The 19,602-nt window shown below is 33.4% G+C and overlaps 1 protein-coding gene across 6 annotated transcripts in view; it reads right to left on the bottom strand.

Moving 5' to 3' along the window:
- The window catches only part of LOC132719645 (epidermal growth factor receptor substrate 15-like 1), a 64,980-nt gene extending 45,621 nt beyond the window's left edge, over nt 1-19,359 (bottom strand). For all 6 annotated transcript variants that reach the window (XM_060703446.1, XM_060703447.1, XM_060703450.1 and 3 more), the window contains exons 1-7: nt 19,287-19,359; nt 9,154-9,198; nt 7,935-8,024; nt 5,605-5,748; nt 3,758-3,823; nt 2,618-2,701; nt 757-858 (exon numbers count right to left, since the gene is read on the bottom strand). In XM_060703446.1, coding sequence (XP_060559429.1) covers nt 757-858; nt 2,618-2,701; nt 3,758-3,823; nt 5,605-5,748; nt 7,935-8,024; nt 9,154-9,198; nt 19,287-19,313 — 558 coding nt within the window. In that variant the 5' untranslated portion in view covers nt 19,314-19,359. The remainder of the gene's footprint in view (nt 1-756; nt 859-2,617; nt 2,702-3,757; nt 3,824-5,604; nt 5,749-7,934; nt 8,025-9,153; nt 9,199-19,286) is intronic.
- Nucleotides 19,360-19,602: the final 243 nt, after the last annotated feature.

Genomic DNA, 19,602 nt, shown 5'->3' with positions numbered 1-19,602 from the left:
CACAATAAAAATAAACATATTTAAGCAAAAGATGAAATGAAACTAGCTGTTATCGAGTAAATCTAAGATAAGTTCCAAATTATCATTTAATATGGAGTTCCAAATTGTAACTTTTTAAAAATGAATACACTTGCTCAAACAATACTTCTGTTTTGAATTCTGTGTGGTCGAGCAATAGCTAGTTACTTCCTTTACAAAATTCTTTCGTGTCAGGGACATACCTGGATTTTGAGGATATACACCAATCATAAGGGTCCAGGGACATGCAACCTCCTCCCCTGAGATTTACATGCATTTAAATGCTATAGATATATGAGCCGTGTCATGACAAAACCAACATAATGGGTTTGCGACCAGCATGGATCCAGACCAGCCTGCGCATCCGCGCAGTCTGATCAGGATCCATGCTGTTCGCAATCAGTTTCTCTACTTGTAATAGAGTTGGTAAGCGAACAGCATGGATCCTGATCAGACTGCGCGGATGTGCAGGCTGGTCTGGATCCATGCTGGTCGCAAACCCATCATGTTGGTTTTGTCGTGACGTGGCTCATATATTGGAGGGTTTGTAGATTCCGAAGTCAGTTTAAAAATTATAGTTTTTTTTAGAGAACACCCAACCAACCAGCAAACACAATTCTTAGACTACATATTGCTGAAAACCATTACACAACAAATAAAAAACTATGCATGTAGTAAAATAATAACACAAAATATAAGTATGAAGTATCTCATAACAAATACAGTAAATATTGTTACCAAAGCAAATTCGTCTCTATCTAAGTAACCATCTTTGTCTATGTCACTTAGTTCCCAGATACGTCCCAGGACATCCACTGGTAACTTTGAGTTCATCAGTACCTGAAATGCAAATGGTTAATCATTCATATAACTTGACATGTAGCTGAACAAGTTAGTTCTTAATTTCATAAACCAACTAAAATTTGGGAAATAATGATTAAAGGCTGTAAGTGTAAGAATTAAAACTGAAACTGAACAATAGTGTTTAAAGAAGCATAATTATGCTTTTTTTTTTAAATTTGAAAATGAATTTAAAGGTAAAATATTGTCAAGTGAACAATGAAAGTAATTGACACATTACAAACAACACTTTCAATCCACAATTATTACCAAATAAAGGTTGAACGATGCAAAAATAGCCCTTACTGCATTAGTTACAAAGTAGAAATATGGTGATAACAATTGCAAAATCAGTCATTAATTGCATACAAAATGTAAATCATTACTTGAATTGTGAATAGTTTTTCTTTTTGAAGATCTTAGTACAATTTTTTTTTAATATTTTGACTTATCTGGAGGCATGCAGCTTTAACAACAAAGTCTGTCCTACTTAAGGCATTCTGATTCAAGGGCAATATAAAGTGATCAAATTATCAGCATACCTGAATGTAGTTAAAATAAGAACTACTAAATTATGCAGAATTCATTCAAGAATATGGCAATATGATCCAAAAACAACTTCTGGCATACTGTACGAGCATCAGTATGATTACAAAATGAACTTCGTTTTCAATGGCATAGCATATACTATAAAGCCTATGTTTACCATATTAAATCACTTATAATATTGTCATTTTTTTTTTCTTTTCAATTTACAAACTTATACTAAACACTGTCTGTTGTAAGTATAACACTGTCTGTTGTAAGTATAACACTGTCTATTCTAAGTATATCATTAAAATACTGAGAAAAATATAATGAGAGATAAAGCAAAATACTGCAAACTTAAATGTTGAATTTAGACTACCTGTGCAAACAATCTGTGTTACAGACAAGTTAATTTGTTTGTTTTCTAGTATTTGGATAATTTTTAATGCATTTTTGATCACATCTTAGCATTCAAACCAACAAACTGGCTTTCCTGGATAAGTTAATAGTTACAATAATTCCTCATATCAAAGAGCAAAATGGCACAAACATATAAGATGCCCACTCTAATATGCTACACCAAAAGCAACAAAAGTATAAATTCACACTTGTATCATAGTTTTGAGTTTTTTTCTATTGAAAATGTGTCAGAGTTGAAATTGTATACCAGTATAACTGCACAGTGCGTTAACTGGAGAGTGCACTCCAATTACCACACTGTCTGTCGGGATAAAAATTAAACGGTCTATATTTTTTTTTCTGGGGTTTACTTATAATGATGACAGGGAAGGGGATAATGATAGAAAAATCATATTCAGATCAGCTCATACATTGGTTCATTTTGTGAGACGACATGACAAGTGTTTTTATTTTTGCCTAAGATTCAAAAGAGAAAAAGAGTATCTTTCTACGCACTTCTTGTACAAATCAGATAGCCTCTTTGTATTACTTACAGCACCTTATGTAACATCAATATTTGAGCCGCGTCATGACAAAACCAACATAATGGTTTTGCGACCAGCATGGATCCAGACCAGCCTGCGCATCCGCGCAGTCTGATCAGGATCCATGCTGTTCGCTATCAGTTTCTTTACTTGTTATAGGGTTTGTAAGCGAACAGCATGGACCCTGATCAGACTGCGCGGATGCGCAGGCTGGTCTGGATCCATGCTGGTCGCAAACCCATTATGTTGGTTTTGTCATGATGCGGCTCATTTCTTTTTTCACTTACAGGTTTTACTTTGTCACCAGCAAGAAGATTGTTAACTGGCTGAAGACTGTCAAACACTTGATCATACTTGACTTTCTCATTAGCCTGAAATACATACAGGCAGATGTCTTTGTCAAGTTCAAATGTAGTAAAACAAAGATACACATGTTTTAAATCAATATATAAATAACTAAATGTTACAGCTATATCCTGAATGTTGATAAGTTGACCTTGTAGGCAAAGGTCAAGCTTCAAAGTCATTAAGAGGGAAAAGAGAAACAAACTTGTTTGTAAAAGACAAATACCCCATACAAATTCCACATATAAAATAACTTGAATTTTCTTTTGACATTTTAAACATTTGACATTAAAGGTCATTTAGGGGTCAAGGTCATAATTATAATATGTGAATATCTCATCAGATCCATGTATCAAAGTTTTTGCTTACAGTAAAACGATGTTATGGCCAAGCTAAAAACTTTTTCTGTCTGCTGACATAATGACAGGACAATATAACAAGAGCTGTCGGTAGGACAGCAACGCTCGACTATTCTTAGTGCTTGATAGTAAAAAAAAATGCTTGATACAGTTACCTCCTCCTGTTTACAGGTTGGGGTCATGATGGTGAACAAGTGTGCAAAGTTTCAAAGCCATATGTCTATGGACTTAGAAAATATTTGAACTATTACAAAAACTTTAACATAAGTGGTTACGCCGACGCCGACGCTCGGGTGACTGCAATAGCTCTACTTATTCTTATCGAATAGTCGAGCTAAAAATCTAAACACCCCCCCGCCTCTCAATCCTATCCTTAGTTACACTATACATTAAACTCCAATTATAACAATATACTGCTTACAACAATGCTGTTGATGCAGTCCAGACTGTTCTTACCAAATTAGTTGCCTTTTGGATATAATGATATCTGGATATAACGATATAAATTCAGGGATCCCCTGAATATCATTATAAGTGGAGTTTACTGTATGTATCTGTAAATATGAGCCAGAGGACGTTTAAAGTCATGTACATATTTCAATCATCACACAAAGCAATTACCACATCTTCTTATTTGTCGACCAAGTTCTCCATAAAAGAAGATTTAAACAACATGTAATTCAGTAATTATGACAGTAGAATCTTATATAAAAACAATCTTACCGATAAAGCCCATGGTGCTCCGGTAGTACCAGCTGGTTCCACTTCAGGTGCTATTTGATACGGTCCCTGAAAAAAAACAACAATATCTTCCGTTTTTTACAAAACCAATGACATCTAATTCAAACCAATGACATATCATTCTATGACATTGGTTAAAACATGAAGAGATTACAAGAGGACCATGATGGCACTGACTTGTTCACCTGAGACACATTGCTAGAAAAGGTCACTATTCTTCAATGCAGACATAAGGATGCCACATTAGGTGAGTCAACCTAGACCAACTTAATGAATTAAGATGATTAATTCATAATGAAGACATGGGTGTAAGTTCAAAATGTCAGAAACTCTGATTTTAGCATTATTTTGATTAACTTTATAAAAGAAAGATTTCAAAAAGCCTTACTATTGAGGTATATGCATGAAAACTTGTACACATATGAATAAAATGTTAGAAGATGTTTGCTAGTAAATACTGCTTGTTGAAAGAATAACTTGAAAAGTATTAATGAAGTGCACTGACTAAGAACTGTAATGCTACCTTGCTTGACTTCTTCATTTTCTCCCTTAACTAATAATGCTTGTTACAAATAATCAAGTGCATATTAAGCCTTTATTCATTGCCTTATGCCTTTTATATTTGGTACAAACATACGGGTGTCTTCTTACTTTAGGTATAGTAATTGGTCACTTGGGTCAAACTCAAGGCCATTGATGCTTAAAAATAGATTTTGACATGTTTGCTAACACAAATTTTGTTTATTGACTGATACTTTTCATACTTGGTACACATAGGTAAATATCTTTGGTGGTCCTCTTAAATTGAGTGGAATTAGGGAACACTAAGATCAAGGTCACCAATGCTAAATATAGATTTTTATACTTTTGCCTTAATATTCTTTCATATTTGGTAAGTTAATATCTTGAGTGGTCCTATTTCTTTGGGAGGAGGAAATAGCCACTTGGGTCAAGGTTATAACATTTTTGCTCCTTCAGTCTTTGTTTACTGACTGATGTATTTTATATCTGGTGCGTACATACGCTTATCCTCTAGCTTTGGGGCAAAAGGTCAAGGTCACCAGTGTTGGAATTGATTTTTAAACTTTTGCTGTAACTGCCTATATTAACTGATTGATGTGCATTGAATTTGAAGTACATAGACAAATATGCAGGTTCAGAAAGCATACATTGCCTACATGATATTTTTTGCTGGGTCTATCTTTCCTATAGCCACATAAACCCAATTGATCCACATAAATCGTTTACTGAACAGTTGCACAAATAAAATTGATGTTCCCATAGCCATTAAATTACCAATTTCTTTAGAGCAGATAGACTGACAATTTCAAACTTTCCTTTATAATACCATCCTTTTGGGATAACAAGTTATTTTTGTAAGGGTAACATATACTACATATACTGACTACATGTACATGGTAGGTTGAACAATATTTTTTTTACTTTATTAAACACATCTGATAAAAGTGTTGTTCATTTTGAAAAATGTTGATAAAATTTAACTGCAAATGAATAATTGTGTTGTAATTGTTCACTCTATAAGGTCACCTCAAGGCGTTTTTTAAAAACAGGTCACGGGTATGTGACACAAATTGATAGTTTTCATTGTTTATGTATTTTTATTTGGCATAAACTTAATTTCAGCTATATGCCAATAATATATACAACACATTTAACTGTAACTATTAAGCCCTGTTCAAATGCACCCTGTAGGGTGATGTATTTTGCTAAAAGCATATTTTGAATATTTTTCACTTATTTCCTTTTAAAATCCCTCTAAATACAGAAAATATTATTGTTCAATGAAAATAAAGGCAGCAGGTACATACAAGGTTAGGCTGTGGTGCATCTACTGTAAGCTTGGCAGGACTAGGATCTTGTCCGCTCTGTCCTAAAGCAATCAGCTTAAGTGCCACAAAGAAACCGGTCTTTTCCAAGTACCCCTTACCATGAGGGTCTGACATATCCCATATCTGAAATCAAAGAGAGTAACTGGCATCATGTTCACTTCAATTAACAACTTTTTTTTTTCAAACAAAAACTGGAGTAGTAATCGAAATAAAGTATATGTACATGTAATGTTATTCTTTTTTCCAAGAGATTTAAGGATTGTGTTTTTAATTAGTTTATGAGTAATATTGTAAATTTGGACTTTCTACTTTGGCAAATAAAAGTCAAAAAGGGTAGAGTGTTTATTTGAAACTATTTTGTACAAACAAATTTTTGCATTTTTTTTGTCTGCAGTCTGGGCCCCTATGTTAACTAACAAAAGATCAGGATCTGAATCAAATGCTCCTGATTTTATTTGCATTGTTTTATAAAACTAGAAGTGATCGTATTTTCATTGAATTGTCTGGTACATACCATTAACAAAATGTAAAAAAATTGCTTATTTGTATAGAAAAACAGGCCTACAAAATTAGTTGAACAAGCAATTATCATAGTATTGCAAGCAATCCATAAGTCCCCTACCGGTACGAGCCCAAGCAACATTCTATGGGCCATTGGCCATTCACTTAGGTTCCTATTTAAAGTAAATTTGTTGAAAAAGTTCTTTAAAAGTGATCACAGGAAATAGTTTTTATGTACAGACAGACTGAAAGACACTCTAAAGTTATTTTTTAAACATCCCTGTTATCAAAATATAACATTTTTAAAATCCTATCATGATTGAAGAAGTTGGAGTAAAAATTACCAATTTCTCAAAAAAAAGTCTAAGTTCAAAAGGGGCATAATTCTGGAAATAGTCTTGCTAGAGTATTGAACACTCACAAATGTTGAGTGACAATAAGAAACATTTATATGAAGTTTGAAGTAGATATATTCAGAAAAAGAAGTTATTAAAAAAAACAATGTTTTTTCCATGAAAATTTCAAGTTCAAGGGAGGTAATTCTGATAAATTTTGTGCTAGAGTTGTAAACCTTGTCACATATGATGTGGTTGATGACAAGCAACTTATATTTAAAGTTTGAAGAAAATACCTTAAGAAATAAAGAACTTATAGTGAAAAAACTTAAAAACTAGAATCAGAAATCTTGAAATTCAGTCTATTTGTTGCCATAGCAACCAGAATTTTCAACATAGGAAGATAAGAAAAGGATGTGAATAATTTCCATACTGCAATCTACCCATATGTCAAGTTTCATAAACATATTTTCAGTACTTTTTGTGTTATCACTGGATCCAGGTTATGTGTAAAATTTGCCATATTTTCAGTCTATTTGTTGCCATAGCAACCAGAATTTTCAACATAGGAAGAAAAGAAAAAGACGTGCATAATCTCCATACTGCCATCTATCCATATATCAAGTTTCATAAAAATATTTTCAGTACTTTTTGCGTTCTCGCGGGATCCAGTTTATGTGTAAAATTTGTCATATTTTCAGTCTATTTGTTGCCATAGTAACCAGAATTTTCAACATAGGAAGAAAAGAAAAAGACGTGCATAATCTCCATACTGCCATCTATCCATATATCAATTGTCATTAAAATATTTTCAGTACTTTTTGCGTTATTGCGGGATCCAGTTTTGTGGACGGACGGACTGACGGACGGACAGACGGACTGACAGACGGACGGAGGGTAAACCTAAAGTCCCCTCCGGTAAACCGGTAGGGGACTAATAAAAAAAAGGATCAATTTTTAGGATCAGGATCAATATTTCGATCAACTGTAAAACGCCTATATCTTGTTAAGTTACAATAAATTCAGATCAACATGCTATTTCAATCCAATTCTATTAACTTAATATCAAATATTAATTCAATGAGGATAAAAAATGGAGAGAACATGAGTTTTTAAATTTGACCCTGATGTGAACAGGCTGCTTTGAATTAAAAACCTGTAAAAAATATAGACTTGCCCAAGTTACACATTTCTGAATAAATCAATAAAGAAAATTTTGTGACATCAGCTAGTGTTTCTTCTTCTAGCATTCTTTAGCTGTCTTTTCCTATATATATCAAATAGGGAGCTGATGCCCCCAGACTGTATCAAACCGGCTTCCTTCATCCAGCACCCACCCTTTTACCAAGTCTTGATAAAACACACTTAACTGTTAAAATAAGTAATTTAAACCTTGACTTGATTCAAAAGGTAATTTTCATAGTAAGAATCAATACAACATACATGTGTATCAGCAAAAACATGCATATTTACCTGTGAGAGAACATTGTCTTTCAGTCCAGATTTCTTCATAAATGTTGCAGCATCAAGAGCTCCCAGACTGCCAGTATTATTTGGGTCAGCCTGAAGTCATAAAAGGTTCAAGTTAACTAGTCTGATAAATGTCACAGTTTACTGCATTTTTTCAAGAATATAGAAATTATCATGTCATTACATTGATTACTGTTGATAAAGTGCATGCCTGATAATTTTAGCTATATCAGTCACCTTCAGCTTTATCAGACACCTCATCAATATATGAGCCGCGTCATGACAAAACCAACGTAATGCATTTGCGACCAGCATGGATCCAGACCAGCCTGCGCATCCGCGCAGTCTGATCAGGATCCATGCTGTTCGCTTACAAACCCTATTACAAGTAGAGAAACTGATAGCGAACAGCATGGATCCTGATCAGACTGCACAGATGCGCAGGCTGGTCTGGATCCATGCTGGTCGCAAACGCATTATGTTGGTTTTGTTGTGACGTGGCTCACATATTGAAATAATACGAAGAGAATGGAACACTTTAACCTTTTAGTATTTTAAAAATATTAAACTGATAAACTTTGAAACAAACAGTACTTTTGAAAATCAAAGTCTATCTTACATTGGACAAAAAAAAATTGGGACTATTTCATATAGATATGAACCTTGGCATAAATGTATAACTGTGTGTGACATGAACTTGAGATGTTCTTGACAGTTTTTTGTTTCATTTGAAATTAATAGAAAGAAACTCATACTAAAATTGAAACCATGATAAATAGAATACAAAAACAAAATTTCCGATAAAAGCCATAAAATTATCTTTGTTTCCCCTCCTGCGACTCCTGCCAGTTTGGGTACAGTAGGTACATGTAGGTTGCTAAAATATTATCTTTTTATCCAAAATGATTTTTTTTCTATCAAAATTATATGGAGTTCAAACAAATTGTGAATGTTTAGCATTTGTTTATTAAAAGATTAGAACCATATTTTCAGTTTTATTCAACATATACAATGTATGTATATCCCAGTATGTATATTTACAATTAACATGAGGCAGATTCTTATTGACATTCTCTGCTGCCATGTTAAGTAAAAACAAAAAAAATTTTTCTTAGGCAATGAAATTTTTTGGGTAGCTCAGCCTTAGCTGTGATTTTTATGGGCAGTTAGTCACAGGGAAAACAAACAATATCTGATTTTATGCCTTGGCATATAAACTGACCTGTCTGTAGTAGGCTTCATAAACAGGTCCATGCTTGCCAACAATCTGAAAGGTATAAATAATAGTTATCAATATGAGTGAGACTATAATAGGTGTTCATCAATTATGTAAAGCATATCTTGTGATTTTTTTTTTCTTAAATAAATAATATTAATTTAAAAAAAAACAAGTGCCACCGCCGGGCGGGGGCAACGCTTGACTTTTTACTTTCTCTAAAAGCAAACAAAGAAATGTTTGAACAAAATATTAACGTTTCCTTTTTATAAAATGAATCATTCTGTCTTGTCACATTAGTTTTGTCTATATATTTTTTATATATAAATTTACTAATTTATATATATATAAATAGAGACACGCAATTCTATAAATAGAAAATTCTATCAATAGAAACACAAAATTCTATAAATAGATACACGTGGTGGAGTCACGTGGTGGAGACACTTGGTGGAGATACGTGTTGAAGACAAGTGGTGAAGTCACATGGTGGTGTCACGTGGTGGAGTCACGTTGTGGAGACACGTGGTGGAGTCACGTGGCGGAGTCACATGGTGAAGTCACGATAAACAACAAGGTCTTGTCTTTAAGTATGTTCTGTTATAATATGAAGTTGATCCCTTCAATAATAGCAAAGTAACAGCCAGTTACAGCCAAAACAAAGTCAAGGTCATTAATGAGTGAAATTCAAGGTCTGTCGGGTTACTTTTAAGGGTTATCCTTGAAGATTATTATGTTCAAGTTTGAAGACAATCCATTCAAAAATAACAAAGTTACAGCCAATAATAGCCAAAAACATGAAAATTTCAATAATTTGAACTTCAAAGTCAAGGTCATTTATGAGTGAAGGTCAAGGTCTGTTGAATTATTTTTAAGGGTTATCCTTGAAAATTATTATGTTCAAGTTTGAAGACAATCCATTCAAAAATAACAAAGTTACAGCCAATAATAGCCAAAACATGAAAATTTCAATAATTTGACCTTCAAAGTCAAGGTCATTTATGAGTGAAGGTCAAGGTCTGTCGGGTTATTTTTAAGGGTTATCCTTGAAGATTATTATGTTCAAGTTTGAAGACAATCCATTCAAAAATAACAAGTTACAGACAATAATAGCCAAAAACATGAAAATTTCAATAATTTGACCTTCAAAGTCAAGGTCATTTATGAGTGAAGGTCAAGGTCTGTCAGGTGATTTTTAAGGGATATCCTTGAAGATTATTATGTTCAAGTTTGAAGACAATCCATTCAAAAATAACAAAGTTACAGCCAATAACAGCATGTCAAGCAAAATTTGGACTTTTAACCTTGAAGGTCAATGTCATTTATGGATGAAGGTCAAGGTTAGTGTGGTCTACTGAAAGGTCTTGTTGTTGTGGCCAAGTATGAAGACAATTCATCAAGAAATAAAAAAGTTATGATCCAGGTACAAGTTTGCGGACGGCAACGGCAACGCCGCTGCGACTATAACAATACCTCTACTTTTTTTTTCAAAAAAAAAAAAGTCGAGCTAAAAATTTATATGCATTAACTTATGCTACGTTGTGTATTAAAAAAACTTTTGTTTTTAAGGCATACAATAAATCCTTTATAAATATTGTGATTTCTGCATTTAAAGTATATTTCAATCTTAAGTTTAAATCATTATAAAAGTCATTACATAAATTATAATCAAATATTTTAATGTTTCATTTGCTCAAAATTACGACAAATATCAACACAATACAGTTTTAATATGAAATTAGGCAAAGCCTATGAACGGGGAAGTCGTAAAACAAATTCCTTTCATTCTATCCGTTTTAAAGGTGTCATTTGGTATTTCATGCAACGCTTCTGTTTTCACTCGGAACACTCGACGATTATTATTAATCCGAAAAAGTTGAGATTTGCTCTGTTATCGGAATACCCCACCTATTATCATTGAGTTTCATTGTAAATGGCGGCGCCTGACTAGAACTGGCACTGAAAATTTCATTGATAGGTATAGAATTCTATATATTTTTAATTTGATTTCTTTTAAATATACATGTGTAGTCTTTAGCCGGGGAAGTCAAAGACCGGGCCATTATTAGTTTTCCATATAAATCAAATACAAGACTAGAACTCCGTGAGTCGGATGTGTCGCCTTGTGAACAATGTAGTTTAGGGGAAATGGCCAGGACAAAAATGAAATATGAAAAATAACAAAGGGCAATAACTAAAAAAATAATAAGTGCAGAGCAGCAGTTTCTGTACACTGCACTTCTTATCAATAAGATATATCATTCTATGATGTTTCAAGTCCATAGCTTTCATACTTGAGGAGAAATGACCAGGACAAAAATAAAGTAAGAAAATCAACAAAGGGCAATAACTCAAAAAATAAGAAATGCAGAGTATCAGTTCTTATGCACTGCACTTCTTCTTAATGAGATCTATCATCCTATGAAGTTTCAAGTCCATAACTTTTATACTTTCGGAGAAATGGCCTGGACAAAAATTAAGTATGAAAATTAACAAAGGGCCATAACTCAAAAATTAAGAAATGCAGAGTACCGATTCTTGTGCACTGCACTTCTTCTTAATGAGATCTATCATCCTATGAAGTTTCAAGTCCATAGCTTTTATACTTAAGGAGAAATGGCCCGGACAAAATTAAAGTATGAAAATAAACAAAGGGCAATAACTCAAAAAATAAGAAATGCAGAGTACCAGTTCTTGTGCACTGCACTTCTTCTTAATGAGACCTATCATCCTATGAAGTTTCAAGTCCATGGCTTTTATACATTAGGAGAAATAGCCCGGACAAAAATAAAGTATGAAAATTAACAAAGGGCAATAACTCAAAAATTAGGAAGTGCAGAGTACTGGTTCTTGTGCACTGCACTTCTTAATAATGAGATCTATCATCCTATGAAGTTTCAAGTCCATAGCTTTTTTAGTTGAAGAGAAATGGACCGGACAAAATTAAAGTATGAAAATTAACAAAGGGCAATAACTCAAAAAATAAGAACTGCAGAGTACCAGTCCTTGTGCACTGCACTTCGGGTTATTGAAAGAAGCATGCATACCAAGTTTGAAGTCAATCAGACTTATAGTGACTGAGTTATGCTCCGGACAAGCTTTAGGGGACGCCGACAACGACGCCGACAATGACGCCGACACAGACGCCGCCGCCGCCGACAAAAGTAACCCCTATATGTCACCTTTTCAAGGCGACACAAAAAGCATTGATGCAAAGCATCAAAGGGCGTCCAAGCAAGAAATGCAGCAAGTGAAGATGAACTAGTCGATATATGATGACAAGATATTCTTATAAACTACCAGTATTGTATATCACTTATGAATGAGCGGACGAAAGACATTGTTCATTATGAACTTTGATTGGCATGCTAGAGATTAGAATATTACTTGTTATTTCTTTATGATCGTGGTTATTAATAGCAACGGATATACATGTATACAATTATTTATAATCCATATGTGTAACGCATGATCAACACGTACCACACTTGTGTAATTGTCCCTTATTATGTTATCGCTATTAGCGAAGACCCCCTCTTAGAATTTTTGTTCACACTTAGTTAAAATATGACACAGGTTATATTACCATGTTGATCATAATTGTTTATTATACAATAATTGTAATATCTATTAATTTTAATAAAAAAAAACAAAAAAAAAACAAGATTGCATTTGAGAAAAATGCTATGCCACCGCATTAATACAACACTAAATAGTAGTGTAGGAACAGATTTTTTTTTGTTTCTATACAATTGAAGATTGTCATAATGCATAGATCCCTGACCTATCTAATTCTTATTATCAGATTAGTGGTTAAATCTATTGTTAATCCAATAAAAGATCTGAGTAGGAATATATCAATGCACTTGAGTCTGGTGACTTTGGTGGTGAATGTCATATTTCACACAGCCTAAATATCATGACTACATCAAAGGACAACACAGTAAGACACTTTGTTAAAATCTAGGTCAGCTGATATCAAAGTTCACTTTACAACTTAAACTGTGCACATGGTCAAAATTCCATTGCTGTACATCAAAGGACAAGAAAGTAGGTCACTTTCCCCTTGGGCAAGGCAAAATTTTGACCCAAGGGTTTAATTCAAAACAATCTTGATACAGGTCCACCAAACAACATTTCAAGTCAAATATCTAAGCTGTAGCTTTCTCCCATTCAGAAAACATTTGTTTTATTTTCTGTTTTTACAATGTGTACATAATGAGAATCACTGCCCCCTGGCAGGGCCAATTTTGACACCAAGGGAAAATTTGAACAACTTTGGTAGAGGACCTATAGATGATATTATATAGCAAACATCAAAGCTCTATGCCTTGTACCTTCAGACAAAATATTTTTTATTTTTTTTACTATGTGTACATAGTGAAAAATCAATGACCCCTGGGGTGGGGCCAATTTTGACCCAGGGCTATAATTTGTACAATCTTGCTAGAGGTTCACTACATAATGTTTCATGCAAAATATCTTAACTCTAGTCTTTGTAAATTTAAAGAAGATGATTTTTTAAGTTTTTACTTTATACATATAAGAAAACCTATGGCCCCCGGAGCGGGGCTAATTTTGACACTAGAGGCAAAATTTGAACAACTTTGGTAGAGTTCCTATAGATGATATCATTTAACAAATATTAAAGCTCTAAGCCTTGTACCTTCAGACAATAAGATTTTTTACTATAATATATTTAAAATCAATGACCCCTGGGGCGGGGCAATTTTGACACCAGGGCTATAATTCAACAACAATCTTGCTAGAAGTTCACTTCACAATGTTTCATGCAAAATATCTAACCTCTAGCATTTGTCAATTGCTAGAAGAAAATTTTTTAAAGTTTTAACTATAAGTTTTTACTATATACATATAAGGAAAACCAATGACCCCCCGGGCGGGGCCGATTTTGACCCCAGGGCTATAATTTGAACAATCTTGGTAAGGGTCTACCAGACAATGCCTTATGCAAAATATCTAAGCTCAAGGCCTTTTGGGTCATTACAAGAAGGTATTTTAAGTTTTTATTATATGTACATATAGAGAAAGTCAATGACCCCCGGGGCAGGGGCAATTTTGACCCTAGGGCTATAATTTGAACAATCTTGGTAGAGGTCTACCAGACAATGCCTTCTGCAAAAATATCTAAGCTCTAGGCCTTTTGGGTCTTTACAAGAAGGTATTTTAAGTTTTTACTATATGTACATATAGTGAAAATCAATGACCCCCGGGGCGGGGCCGATTTTGACCCCAGGGCTATAATTTGAACAATCTTGGTAGAGGTCTACCAGACAATGCCTTATGCAAAATATCTAAGCTCTAGGCCTTTTGGGTCTTTACAAGAAGATTTTTTAAATTTATTCTTTTAATTCCTTTTGGTTGCCATGGCAACCAGATTTCTGCATGGAATGAAATTCTTTGAACAACTTTGGAACCCCTTCACCCAAGGATCAATCCTGCCAAGTTTGGTTGAAATTGGACTAGTGGTTTTTCACAAGAAGATTTTTTAAGTTCACTATATAATCTATATAACACACACACACACACAAACAAACAAACACACGCACACACATACACACAGGTGAATCGCTATATGCCACCGCATCGCAGATGCTGCGGTGGCATAAAAACTATCATTTGTTAACATAAATTCCAAGATCAAGGGGAATAATTCTAGAAATAGTCATGCTAGAGTTATGAACCTTGTCACACAACATGTGTATAATGATAAGAAATATATATTTGAAGTTTGAAGTATTAATACCTTAAAAAGTAAAGAAGTTATAATATTTCTTAAAGAAAATCCTAAGTTCAAAGAAAGATAAATCTGTAAATATTGCTTCAAGAGTTACAAACATTGTCACATGAAATGTAATTGATGATAAGGAATAAGTATTTTAAGTTTGAGGCTGATACCTTTAAAACTAAAAAAGTTATATTAAAAAAATAACATTTTTCTAGTAAAAAAATCTAAGTTTATGGGGAGAAAATTCTTGCAATATTAGTGCTAGAGTTATGAACCTTGTCACATAAGATGTAGATGATGATAAGGTACTGTACATATATTTGAAGTATGAAGTTGATCCCTTTAAAAATAAATAAGTAACAGTAAAAAATAATATTTTTTAAGGAAAATTCTAAGTTCAAGGGGAGATTAATCTAAAAATATTGGTGCTAGAGTTATGAACCTTGTCACATAAGATGGGGATGATGATAAGGTACAAATATTTGAAGAATGAGGTTGATCCCTAAAGAAATAAAGAAGTAACAGTAAAAAATAGTACTTTTTAAGGAAAACTCTAAGTTCAAGGAAGATAAATCTGAAAATATTGGTACTACAGTTATGAACCTTGTCACATAAGATGTGGTTAATGATAAGGAACATATATTTGAAGTTTGAAGTCGATACCTTAAGAAACGACAAAGTTATAGTGAAAAATATTTTACTGCACCAAAACTTTAATAATAATTGAAATCTGGACGCGGATGCCGGGGCGAGTAGGACAGCTCTCCATATACTTCGTATAGTCGAGCTAAAAAATCATATTTCTAGAAAAACAATGAAGAGATTTCTTTTAAACTTTGCTTGTTTATTGAGCATAATGTATAACATCAACAGAAAGAAAAATATTTGGTACCTGTCACTTTTGTGAGAATTATTTCCCCTTTTTCATACACCAACACCTGTCAGCATACATTTCATTCAGTTTTCAAAGGAAACTTCAAAGTATAATGTTCAGTGTCAAAGAATTGTCAGAGTATTTATGCCATTCATTCAGTTTTCAAAGGAAACTTCAAAGTATAATGTTCAGTGTCAAAGAATTGTCAAAGTATTTATGCCAGAAACAGAATATTAAATCCAAATATAGAGAATAAGGGTACTGGCGCAATAATTTAGAGCAAAATGAAGGTGTTGGACACATTTCTGTTAAGAATTTTACATTTCAACATATTTTTTAAGGACTTCAAAAATTATGTGTCATAGCAAGCTTGAAGAGCTGGCCTGAAGGGCCTGCTTGCAAAGCGAGCTTTACGGTAACGGGAGTACCTGCTAGATAGTGATGGTTTTAAAAACTTTTGTCAGAAGCACTGAATTGACACATAGCAACTTTTCAAATTACAAGATAATCAGGGCTCTCGATTGACACGGGGATCCGGGTTTTGACTCGTGAACATCGGGAAATGCACAAATTTGACACGTGATAAAATCTGCTCAAGAGTCAATTTGCCACATCATGACATGGGATTTTCAGCTATGCAATAATAATTACCTTTAATCCACCCCTAATTACCTATCAAATCCTACATATGTTCAAATCTCACTCATTAAAAACGTCAGCAGGCAGTATAAGCCGTGTATAAAAGGCTTTACACACGGCAATTGTTTATACCCTGTGCACTGAAGCGCGACAATTCAGTGGCTGCAATTTGACAGTGCTAAATATAGCTCTACACAACTGATAAGAATTACATACTTGAGGTGTCAAATATTGATTGCTTTTGAAGGTTTATAATTATAGGTCTTTGATTTACTTGGAGTACCTGTGCATTTGTTATTTCTTTTTCCATTAAATATTCCAAGGTACATTTTGGTATTTAAAATTAATATGACATAGCATACCAGTAAAGATAATTTTTTTATATCTTATACATTTAATCAGATAAGCTGCTGCTTATTTTATTCTTTCACAGCAATTCATTTTTTGTTTTATTTGTGTTTTTTAGGTGGAGGAGGGGGGGATTATGGATTTTTTCTGTCAATTTAGACTTTGGAATCTCCAAAAATGACCTCCAATACAGTCATTTTTGTAACATAAAAATGATTCATGTAGTCAGATGACACTAGAAAAAAATGATTTGACTCATGAAAATTTTGGCCAAAGAGTCTTTGACTCGTGAAATTCTGACCCTACTGAGAGCCCTGATAATGATAAAAGCCGAGGTATTCTGATTGAAAACGGAAGCATAGACTGGTGTCCTGCGCACTTGTATGGGAACCATAATAGGACAGGGAACCAGAATAAACAGAAGCAGTGTATAAAGTACCAAATGACAGTTTTAAAACGGAAATAATGTAAAATAAAAATGAATGATTATTTTATACCATTTCACCGTAAAAGTAAATCGAGCTTGCTTCGAGGCCTTTCCTTTTTCATACGGGGAAGTCAAAGGCCGGGACCGCAAAGCGGGCCCGGGCTTTGACTTGCCCGACTATAGACTACATGTGTATATTTAAAAGGAAATCAAATGAAAATCAATTAAAAAATATATAGAATTCTATACCTATCAATGAAATTTTCAGTGTCAGTTCTACATGGGCGCCGCCATTTTCAATGTAACTCAATGATAAAAGGTGAGGTATGCCAATAACGGACAGTCGCAACTTTTCGTATTAATAATAATCATCGAGTGCTCTGAGTGAAAACGGAAGTAGTACATGAAATACCGAATGACATATTTTAAACGGAAAAATAAATGATTTTTTAACTGACTTCCCCGTTCATAGGCTTTGCCTAATTTCATATTATTATAAACATGAAAAAGGAGAAATAATTCTCACTATAGTGACAGTAACCAATAATTTTTCTTTCTGTTTATGTCATATATTTCGGGGAAGTCAAAGACCGGGCCCGCGAAGCAGGTTCAGGCTTTGGCTTGCCCGGCTATAGTCTACACGTGTATATTTAAAAGGAAATCAAATAAAAAACATTTAAAAAATATATAGAATTCTATACCTATCTATGAAATTTTCAGTGTAAGTTCTAGTCGGGCGCCGCCATTTACAATGTAACTCAATGATAAAAGGCGGGTTATTCCGATAATGGAACAAATCTCAACTTTTCGGATAAATAATAAACGTCGAGTGTTCCGAGTAAAAACGGAAGCGGTGCATGTAATACCGAATGACAATTTTAAAACGGAATGAATGAAAGGAATTTTAAACAACTTCCCCGTTCATAGGCTTTGCTAATTTCATATTAACAAATAAACAAAAAAGGTGTAAAAGAAATATCTTTATTATTTTTCTAGAAATAGAGCTATGTTTACTGTCATTAGTCCTATAAATATGACGTCGCTTTGAGATATTTTTGCTTCTGGGCAAAGCAACGTCATATCGAAATTGCTCAAAAACCCATAGCATGTTCCGCCAGAAAATCGGGCGGAACGAAAAACAATGAAGACAGCGTGTATTTACATAATTTTTGACCTATTTATGAACAAAACTAAAAAATAAATACCTTTTGTCAAAATAATTAAACTGTCACATCCGAAAAATCATGAATAAATCCTCTAATGTATTTCAATTCCTTTTACAGCCGATAAACAAATGGCGGCCGTAAAGTGCGCGAAATCTGATTGGCTAATTCAAATGCAAGCGTTTAACTGAGTCAGAACAATCTAACGGAATATTTTTTTAACGAAATAATTGCCCATGCACCGTCAGTGTGTTCGAATATATTTTTCCGTTCAAAAATTTGGAATCAATCTGTAAAGCACCTTGCTTAACCAGTATGGCTGATAGACAAAAATAGATTGATGTTTATATTTTATTTTAAATTGATTAGTACATCGTTTGAAAGTTTTTGTGTATGATTGAGCATGAAATTGAAAGAAAATATGATAAGCTTTTGAATAAAGCTTGAAAGGCAAGACAATAGACATTTTTGGAATTTATTATGATGCTATGCGTTTTTGAGCAATAACTATTAGACGTCAGGCTTGACCGACAAAAACTATAACAAGCCTGTAACGTCTAATATATTGGACTATACTGTCATAAGCCCGATGGGGCTTAATTTTTCACCAGCCTGTTAACATTTTCATCATAAACATAAATAGATAAACTGCATTATAAGAAGAATCATTTATTTAAAATATTCATAAAACATCAAAGTTGAAAGAAAATAGTTTTAAAAACAAGTTTTAGAATTTATTATGAAAAACATAAATCAGCCTCCCGACAACTTCCGGTTGTCAAAATAATTAAAGTTTTCATTTTTCCATGCAAGTACGTTACTTATCAAGCTCGTGCAGCTGTGTATTGTTGCACATTTATATTTCGGTCATGTTTACAACGAGTTTATGTCATAATACTAGAGTCTGTTGCAATGAAACAGGAATTAATTCGGTCAAACCTGAGGGATTGGTGGAAAGGCAGCCATCTTGAATTTTAGTGCTTATTCTTTTTCAAAATTTGTAAGAATTGCAAACCTGTGAAGCAGAACACTAAATTTTAGTCTATCGACACGGCACAGGAGGTTAATTAATTGATTTTATGTCATCGGTGGCCCATGATTTGTAAATAAAATAATTATATTCTTTTCCGTTTATTACATAGCAAGCAGTCTATAGATTCCTAGATAAAATAATTAAATGTATAACTTCAGTCATTTACAATTTAAAGATACTGTATTAATTATTTTCGAAGCACGGTGAATTTGTTAGGTGAAA

Source organism: Ruditapes philippinarum, unplaced genomic scaffold, assembly GCF_026571515.1.
Source record: "Ruditapes philippinarum isolate M1 unplaced genomic scaffold, ASM2657151v2 ctg3707_1_1_1_1, whole genome shotgun sequence".
Lineage (NCBI taxonomy): Eukaryota > Metazoa > Mollusca > Bivalvia > Venerida > Veneridae > Ruditapes > Ruditapes philippinarum.
Note: the sequence above shows the minus strand (reverse complement) of the source record. Positions and strands in the feature narration are given on the sequence as shown.